Source organism: Diaporthe amygdali (assembly GCF_026229845.1).
Source record: "Diaporthe amygdali strain CAA958 chromosome Unknown NODE_1_length_4327563_cov_65_473760, whole genome shotgun sequence".
In the NCBI taxonomy this organism is placed as follows: Eukaryota; Fungi; Ascomycota; class Sordariomycetes; order Diaporthales; family Diaporthaceae; genus Diaporthe; species Diaporthe amygdali.
Window position 1 is genome coordinate 78,492 of NW_026517021.1, and position 9,249 is coordinate 87,740.

Below are 9,249 nucleotides of genomic sequence, written 5' to 3' on the forward strand. Positions count from 1 at the left end.
CCAGCAAACCCATCCGACCCACTTGTGACGAGCAACCAACAATACGCATGAAAGTGCACAATGTGCAGGCAATAGTACAACATCGCCTATCCGCAATCCACTATTATCGTACCAATGAGTGCTACGCCGCAGCTCTGCAGTCGCTCTTCACAAATTAAATTTGAGCAACCTCCGCAGTTGGCGGACTTTGCAAACGTGTTTGTCGTGTGCCGTCAGCTTGCGTGAAATGAGGCGCCCATACAGTGTCTTGCGTTTACTCAATCACTGTGCATCGCACCAGCGTAACCTCATCAGTCTAACCCTTGCTCGAACCTTACTCTACTCGAGTGTCTTCAACTATATGTCTTTCAAATTCTCGTGTCTCGCGGGCAGCACCTGCGACGGAGGCCATTCGGTCACGCTCCAGCATCAGTCAAGTTCTTCATAATTCCCCTGGCTTAGTCTATCAGCTCCTCACCATTTCGAGCCATGTCCGACGAAACTAACTTGGACCCACTCCTTGAAGGCTTCGAGCTCGACGAGGAAGTCGATGTGTTTGATGTTCGCATGTTCGGGTCTGGCAGTCAGGGCAGCGGCTTCCATACCAAAAACAACCCCAAAGACCCGTACCAACGCCACGAGGTCATTCAACGTACAGGCTCCGTCGATATTCGGTGCTCTGTAGTCGATATCGTCCACGGTGTCATGAGCCCGGAGAGTGACTACTGGGCAACCCTCATGGTCCTACAATTTCGTTTCGACCCTCAGAAACGTGCGCGTCGTATTACTGAGGCTTCAATTGAGCTGCTGTTCGATACCACAGACCCGGCGAATGAGATCCCAGAGGTCGAGGCCATCTCTTTTGATGGTAACTACAGCCTTCTTCCCAGCAAACAGAGCGAGTCTACGACAATCGGCGGACAAGGGACAATTGGAGCTACTCAGATTGTCACTGCCAGCGGCACCGCCAAGTGGGAAAAGACTGTGACCCGGGAGATATCGGACAAAACAACAGTGACTGGGGGAAAATTTGTTGTGGATAACATCCCGCCAAATCGCATTGCCAAGTGGACGCTCCTGGAGAATAGGACGCTCAAGTCCGGAATTCCGGCCTCACTTCAGGTAGCTGTGCGCATTCGAAGGCAAGATGAAGCCATATTTTCGTGCATGCCCATGATCAAGTGCAAGGCGGACAAGTGGACTTCTATCGAGAGCTTCTTCGGCAAGGTCCCTGAGGATGATCCTATCTTATTAGTTCCAGATAAGGAGCCGACTAACAGGCTCATGAAGTACGACACGGAAGGTCTAGGGGCTCTTGACTTGCAAGCTCTAGGAACTATCATTCCTACGACCATGATACACGCTGCCGTGCAGGGGGACAAGACGGAGAAATAGGCATCTAGTAGATTCTGATATATTCAAAAGATTGTTTGTTGATCTTCATGCACGAGATACTCTTTGAAATAATACTGTCTGTTTCGTATTGTGAGCTACTTCGGCTGAAAGCTTGTTGCGCCATCCACCAAGGCCTTTTCTTCTTCTTCTTTGGATGTGAGGGCCAAGCCTCTGTCTGCATACTGGCCCCGTACAGTGCGTTCATTTTGTGAGAGCTATATCCTAAGCGTTGTAAAATGACTCACCCCTGATGTATACTTCAGGCCACACAGCAACTAAACCGTTTGCAGCAACACTGGCTTCCCGCGCGCGTATTTTCTATGCGCTATACCCACTGATTGTGGAGATGGCTCTGAATTTGGCCGTCTTGCTGTCTTTCTCTCTAGTACGAAGTGGGTCATCCATCTGCTGTCCAGATTTTCGCGATAGTCACGCTGTGGCAATCATCACCAAAATATAATGAAATCAGGAAGGCAAAGAGAGGAAACCCAAGTCCACGCCAATGTTGCCCAACGTTTGAAATCAGTCGCATCTTTATGAAGATGCTCGCCGACATGCCTGTATCTTGGAATCCCATTCGTGAAGAAGTGGGCAATGATCAGGTCTCAGACAGCGCCGGCCATAAGGTTGTTCACAAAGGTATTCCCGCTGTTGAGGAGACTGCGGGTTCCGATAGGGAAGACGATGAAGATAATTGCGATGGAGCTGATGGCATGACTCAGAAGACATACGACAGAGGCGGCGAATATGCCGAAAGTGAGGTCCTGCAAATGCGTAGAGCCTTAGTGGAGGACGACGACATTGACAGTATATCGAGTTGGTACAACACATCAGAGGACGTGCAGATATACCCTCAGACTCCCGTGTCGCACCCGACGTCGCTATTAGGCTTGTCCAGGATCGTTGACCTCTCTGACTGCCATGACTACGAGTAAGCAAAGCTTCTGCTTCATAATACTGTGGGTGTTACTGATCATGTGGTATATAATGCAGCGTAATCACCGTACATGGTGTTCGTGACGATTCAAAGACTACATGGACATCAGATGACGGATCAAACTGGATCAAACACGAAATATTCGAACTATTCGGAAAATATCGGGTTAGACACTTGGACTATAAATATGACACCAGCGACTCTGCTCGTATTTACGATCCGAGCGGAAACGGGATCACTATGGAGGCCAACGTTCTGCTACAGAGCTTGGCACAGCAGAGGGCTGAACTTCCCAGTGTACGTGTTCTCTGTTATGTCTCGATGGTGCTTGAACATATGCTGAATCAGAAAGCTCTAGACTGAACGTGAACGCCCTATCATATGGATCTGCCATGACGTGGGAGGTAGTATCGTTAAACAGGTGGAGTTCTCCCATTGATCCAATGTGGTTCGAAGAAGACTGATTCGGTATCAATCTCAAGGCTCTTGTCAATGCAGCACACAAACGGCCCGACCCTCTCGACTGGAGGGGTCATCACAAACGCTCTGTGAGATTTGTCGACTTCTACAGGAAGCTGACACTTCTCACGTCGACAATTGTAAGCTCTCAATTGTGGCCCATTAATTTTTGGGGATATAGAAATTCCTTTTAGATCTGATTGACATAATGCAGATTTTTTTGGGTTGTCCCCACCGCAGCAAGTCGACAGAAGATCTAGAAGACGAACTGTTTGCTCTACTGTGTCTGCCCGGCCCTCATATGAAAAAGCGGATCTTGCAAAAGATCAGGCATTTGGCTCGCCAGATTGAAAGAGTCAACCTGGAGTTCCTGGAAACCAACGTCTTGGACCGTGCTGTTGTCTTGAATGTTATTTCTGAACCACAGGGTCAAGGACAGACCGATGTGACCAATGAGCCTCAAGTCATGGGGCCTGTGGCAAAAGAGGGTAAAGCCGCGGAGCACACTGGGAACCCGGCATTATCCGCCTTTTTTCCCTTCTCGCCGTACACGTGTACCCCGTGTCATAACTTGGGTTTCTGTTCCGTATCGAAGTTGAGTGGAGTGGGCCACGCTGAACTTGTGCGAAATCCCAAAGTATCGAATGGAATTCCTTGGGCCGCTCTTCTCGTGGTGTTTTTTAACCAGGTGGCTGGGTATAGTAAGTTTTCACGTCCACTTCAGTTGACCAAGGACCCTAGGCAGCAAATTGAAAACCTGACACGATTGTGATGTGTAGCAATTCGAATTAATTCCGCTCTTTTGCCACTTCAAAACTCGTTGCTTTCTCTTTTACCACCAACGCAAATCAACACGTGCCAGATCGAATATGAGACTGGTGCCAGGCCCGCTCTTATGTCTTGGATATTAGAGAACGATGTTTTCACCAACACAGGGCCGAAGATTGTTTATCTTCATGCGGGGGGTCCGAGTTGCCAAGCTGTAAACATGAAGCTTGTATCTCAAGAGCTGCAATTTGCAATGGACCTCTCATCGTTAAGTGACATTGACTTTGAGTACCCGGGACTTCCGAGTAAAGGCTGTTTCTACTTCGGGTTCGACCGACACGACAGCAGACGAAACGGGATCAAAGCCATGATCACATCCTTCTTGTGCACCTTCGCTTGCCGTTTCTGGAACGACGGAGACGCGACACTCAACTGGGTGGCTGAGTCTCTGAAAAAGATTAAATGTTGGTCATTGAGAGATTTGGTCACTATGTTTCTGCGTGTCCAGAAGACCGGTGTTATGAGGGGATTGCCCATACTACTTGGCCAAATTGACCAGTGCGATGAGCAGGAGCGACGTGTCTTCCTCCAAGCCGTCCTGAAGCGAAATAGCTACAACGAATTCCGTACGCGCCTCCTCATAACCACGACCAGACCAGATGATTACATATGCGGAATCTTGCCGCCAAATAGCATCATCAATCTGAGTGACTATCCACTGTCACTCACGAAGTATTTGTGCGTGAAATCCTTACCTCTCTTGTCGTGGCTTACACTTAGTTATAGGCCATTCTCTGGGAATAGTCATCTGAGGCTTCGCAAGATCATGCTAATATGTAATAGAGCGCATCCAGACCGACCTAATGCCCTCGAGGAGAGAATGCGGAGTCTGCTTGCTAGTCGACCTGAATTTGTGCAATACAGCTCCAAGGTCCGCCAGATATTAGAAAAGTTCAGAAAAGTCCCGAGGCTTCAAGACACGATCCTGGAATATCTTGGAGATTGCAAAATTGTGCCGGCCGCAGACGAAGCCGACGACTTGCTACGGCAGCTATCATGCGATTCGCACCAAAGAGCCCTTCGATGCGTCATTGAGTCTCTTTCAGTAGAAAGGAAACCCATGACCTGGCTGATCTACAATTTGATCAAATGTGCCGCACAGCCGTTGACTCTAGAATTTCTCGCAGAAGCCGTTAGATTATCATCACCACCGGAGGTCCCACAGCTCGCACATATTCACAACCTGGATGTTTTCGTCAGAGACATACAGCAGGACTTGAGAGGGATCGTCGTCTGGGACGGGCGCGAAATCAAATTTTCAGACGACACGTTCTATGAAGTGTCGGCGACTGGCGAAAAGGGTGAAAAGCAGGAGCATACTTGCCGCTCACATGCCGACATGGCTACCGTGTGTTTGCGTTATATTCTGAGTGAAAGCGGACAGAAAATGCTCGCTTCTCTGTCAATGGAGAGTCAAGACGTGGATTACCTGACCTGGTCGCCTAACACGCTTCCCCAACACAGTCTAGTAACATATGCACTACGGTACTGGACGCTTCACTATCGAGCAGCAGGTGGCTACCGGCCAGTCGACCTTGCAAGAGAACTTTTCAAGGATGACTTCAAAAGGCACCCCTGGGTAGAGGCATCTTATCTCCTCTCTAATCCGTTCACCCGAATTCAGAGAGAGTACATATCTCCACTACCATACATGTCCATGCTCGGGCTTGATGATCTTGTCCTCGAGCAGATCGAGAGCGATACGAAGCCTGATGGTTGGAATCGGTACCAATGGCTGGCAATCACAGAAGCGGCTCGAAACGGACACAGCAACACAGTTGCCTTGCTCCTCGAACACACTGATACCGACGACACTGGTTTGAGAGAGGCACTTCATTGGGCAGCCAACTACGGTGAAGGAGGTGGACTGGATTACTTAATCTCAAGAGCACAACAGGTTGAGGGATTTCAGTGGCCGCCGTTCATCCTTGATCGCGCGGTGACGGCCGGGCTCGAGAACCTCGTATCAGCTCTGGTGCATGCCGACTACGACTTAAACGAGAAAGACAGCACTGGGAAAGGCCGCGCTATTCATACTGCAATAGAGAATGGTCAGCATCACGTGCTGAAGATCTTGTTAGACAGCGGACGGGTGGATCTCGGGCTCGAAAGTGATGCTGGTCACTCGCTCTTGGTACTGGCGGCCGAGGCGGGCGAGCCAGAATCAATACGACTTCTGCTGTCCGCTGGTGCCAGTCTGAATAACTGCGACGGGGAGGCATATCAAATCTTACTAGATACCATCAGCTGGGCCAACCATGAGGCTCTAAGCATTCTTGTCAATGCTCAAGTCCATTCCAACAATGATGTTGTGAACGCTAGCTGGAGCAAAGAAGACGATGTCTTCCCTCTATCGCAAGCTGCCGGACTTGGCTTTAAAGAATGTACTCGAATCCTTTTAGACAAGGGCGCAAATCCGTGCGCCGTCGGCCAAGGCGGATGTGCTTTGTACCAGGCGATCAGACATGGGCCGTATTCCGATATCTGCCTCATGCTTCTACAGAAAGGAGCGGACCCGAATCAGTACGACGCAGATGACCAGGCAATCGAAAGCAAGAAAAGTATTTTAACGACAGCCATCGAGTTTGGAGACGCGCCTCTGGTGGCAATGTTACTCGACTACGATGCCAAAATTAATGTTAGAGATCGCAGTTGGTTTGGCTCACCTCTGGCGGAGGCCATTCATGAAGAGCGCTTTTCTTCTGATTCTCGTGGAGTCGTGGAATTGTTGCTGGAGCGAGGCGCGGATCCCAATCTGGAAAACAAGTACGCCAGCGGCGACTACGGGACGTCCGGATCGCCTCTGTACTATGCTCTTAAGTGGGCTAAGAACCAGCACGTGGCTGAGATTCTGATCGCGAAAGGTGCAGATATCCACTGGTCAAGGAATGACGACGGGGTTTCTATTCTTCATGCGGCATGCGGACTACATGAAATGCTTTCTATCCTCCTCGCAAAAGGCGTGGATATCAATGTCACTGACAACAGCAACTGGACCACACTTATGACGGCGGCAGCGAGGACCGATGCAACGCAGTCCATCGAGGTTCTTTTGCAGAATGCAAGTCCCAAAGCAGACTTGGAAATTGTTTCGACAGACAGCTCTGGGTCTACAGCACTTCACCTTGCCTGCGAAAGATGCGCAGGAGAGGCAGTGAAATTGCTCCTCGAAGCTGGCGCAGACATCAACCGCCAGAGAGGTGACGGAAAGTTTCCGCTCGGTCTAATTCTCGCATCAGACCTGCCACATACGCTTTACGAGAGGACAGTCGAGTTGATGCTTGAACGAAGACCTAATATGGGCTTGTCAGACAATGAGGGAAACACTGCTCTACACAATATCCAGTGTAAAACACCTTTGTCCGTCGTCCTGCGCTTGGTAGAAGAAGGTGCGCCGGTCAGCACAGTTAACAACAAAGGATACAACTGTCTCGCTTGGGCTGTGCGTTGCGGAAACACTGAAGCCGCTCGGTATCTGGCGACCGTCAAGGGTGTGCGAACCGATATATATCACCCGAATTTTGGTAGCATCTTGCATTTGGCTGCTGCGCGCTCCACTCTGCACTTTGTGAAACAGCTTGTCAGGACTGGCGCCGATTACGGCATGGTGGACCCCAAATTCGGTGAATCACTTCTCTATTCCGCTGTCGGAAATGAAGACCCCCAGGAATGTCGAGAGATCACTCGATACTTCGTGGAGGAACTCGGTATCGATGTGAACGCTTTAGGAGGAAAGTTGAGCACTCCCCTATTGCGAGCGGTGGCTGAGGACAAAGAAACTTCTCTGGTGAGGTATCTTCTCCGCCATGGAGCACGCGGAGATGCCGTGGACAACCTCGGCCGGATGGCTGTCCACTGGGCATCGAACCGTGGGAATATTCAGAATTTAAAGGCCTTGGTCAAGGCTGGGCTTGATCTATCGGTCAGTGATAAATATGGCCGCAGACCCCTGCACTTTGCTGCAGCAAGTGGCAGCGAGGAAGTGCTGCAGTACGTTTTGGAGCAACTTTCTGCTGGTATCAACGCCTTCGACGTTGATGTGGCCGATGTGGACGGCTGGACTCCACTGATGTGGGCTTGCAGACAGACGGATGACAAAATGGCCTACGTCTTGGTCAACAAGTATAAAGTAGACATTTATGCACGCAGCAAAGATTCGGAATGGTCGGCACTGAAGATTACCCGTTTATACTTCTTCTCTGATGAACCCACCGTGAGGTTGTTCCCGACCATTGACAATCGAGGCCACGAAGAGGGCTTCAGGCCAGAAGATAACGAGATGGAGCGTGGGGAGTGTCATGACGAAATTTGTGTTAGCTGTGAACAGGTATGAAATCCTGAGTACCTTGGGAATGCTTGGATTGATTGAGTAGTGACTGACCAAGAACCATAGACTCCATCTGTAGGCGAGTTGTGGTCATGTTCGGAATGTGAGGCACACTTGTGCTTCAAATGCATTCGACACAGTGAGACGATTCATGGTCCGGAGCACAAATTCCGCAAGGTGGACAAATACGCGACGGGCGAAGAAAGGTCCGACGACGACACTGATCGCTCTGATAATGCAAGCGAGAGCGGGGATAGAAGCGATGACGAAGAGCAGGACGAAAGTGAAAGTGAGAGCGAGGAAGAAGATGATGATGCGAGTGAGACATGAACTGAGTGCGGTAGGACCCCCCAACTATAGGTTATTGAAGAATCCTTTATAGCATTTCTTTCCTATAAGATATACGTTGTATTCAAAATATGCCGCTACATTTGATAAAGAAAATCGTAACTTTCTATTGACTAAATTTCCAAATCAAGATAGTCTTGTTGTAAAAAGGTTTGCTAATTAGTCCATATCTAATATTAGCTAATCCTGAAAGACTACGTTAGATTCGAGCGATTTCTGAAATTCTAACCGTTTCCTACATAATGGATGTGGCTGTCTATATCGGTCAAGGCGCTGTCTAAGACACCAAAGTCGCGGATTACGGTACTGCTAGGAACCAACACCGCCGACCCGTCCCTCGATGCTGACATAACAGCTTCCGAAGGCAAACTAAGGTAGCAAGGAAAGCGATACCATTCCAGTTCTCGATTGCATATTCACAGAAACGACCTTGTAACATTTCGTGCTGACCAATTGTCAATTGGGTGATATGCGCATACAGACCATAAGCCCCCCGATGGATTACCAGCTTTCCTCAAGAGATACTAAATGTTGCATCACATACAATATTAGAACAACATTGCCACACTCTCAATTCACAACATCTTAGTGCGAAGCCTTCTGTGGCTTACATCCCCATGTAGGTTTATTTTACAAGGAAGTATCCTATACCTGTTATCTTAAAAGAAATTATCCTATAGAAGTTTATCCTATAAGAGGTTATCCTAGAGATAGTTTTTCTATAAGAGGTTATCCTATAAAAAGTTATTCCATAAGAGGTTATCCTATAGGAGGTTATCCCATAGGAGGTTATCCCATAGGAGGTTATCTTATAGGAGGTTATCTTATAGGAAGTTGTCCTATACTTCCCCTTTTTTCAGAGATACTGTGGCTGTGAAGGGGAGACCCGACCTTAACCTCGTATCTTCAGAAGTGGTCATTGAGGTGAAGAGAGAGATAATGGATTAGGACTCGCAGATCGCCGTTAAAGAACCGA

The 9,249-nt window shown here is 48.9% G+C and overlaps 2 protein-coding genes across 2 annotated transcripts; both read left to right on the plus strand.

The window, feature by feature from the left end:
* Window positions 1-468: 468 nt before the first annotated feature.
* On the plus strand, window positions 469-1,374 carry J7T55_005579 (uncharacterized protein; the record flags this gene model as incomplete). Its single annotated transcript, XM_053136548.1, has 1 exon — window positions 469-1,374. One exon carries the CDS (start codon window positions 469-471, stop codon window positions 1,372-1,374), a length of 906 nt encoding a protein of 301 aa, XP_053000350.1.
* Window positions 1,375-1,916: 542 nt separating this feature from the next.
* J7T55_005580 (uncharacterized protein) lies at window positions 1,917-8,255 on the plus strand (the record flags this gene model as incomplete). The annotated part of the gene is made up of 7 exons (XM_053136658.1): window positions 1,917-2,305; window positions 2,368-2,608; window positions 2,794-2,910; window positions 2,985-3,258; window positions 3,550-4,276; window positions 4,382-7,925; window positions 7,992-8,255. The coding sequence occupies 7 exons, from the start codon at window positions 1,917-1,919 to the stop codon at window positions 8,253-8,255; spliced, it is 5,556 nt and encodes a 1,851-aa protein (XP_053000351.1).
* Window positions 8,256-9,249: the final 994 nt, after the last annotated feature.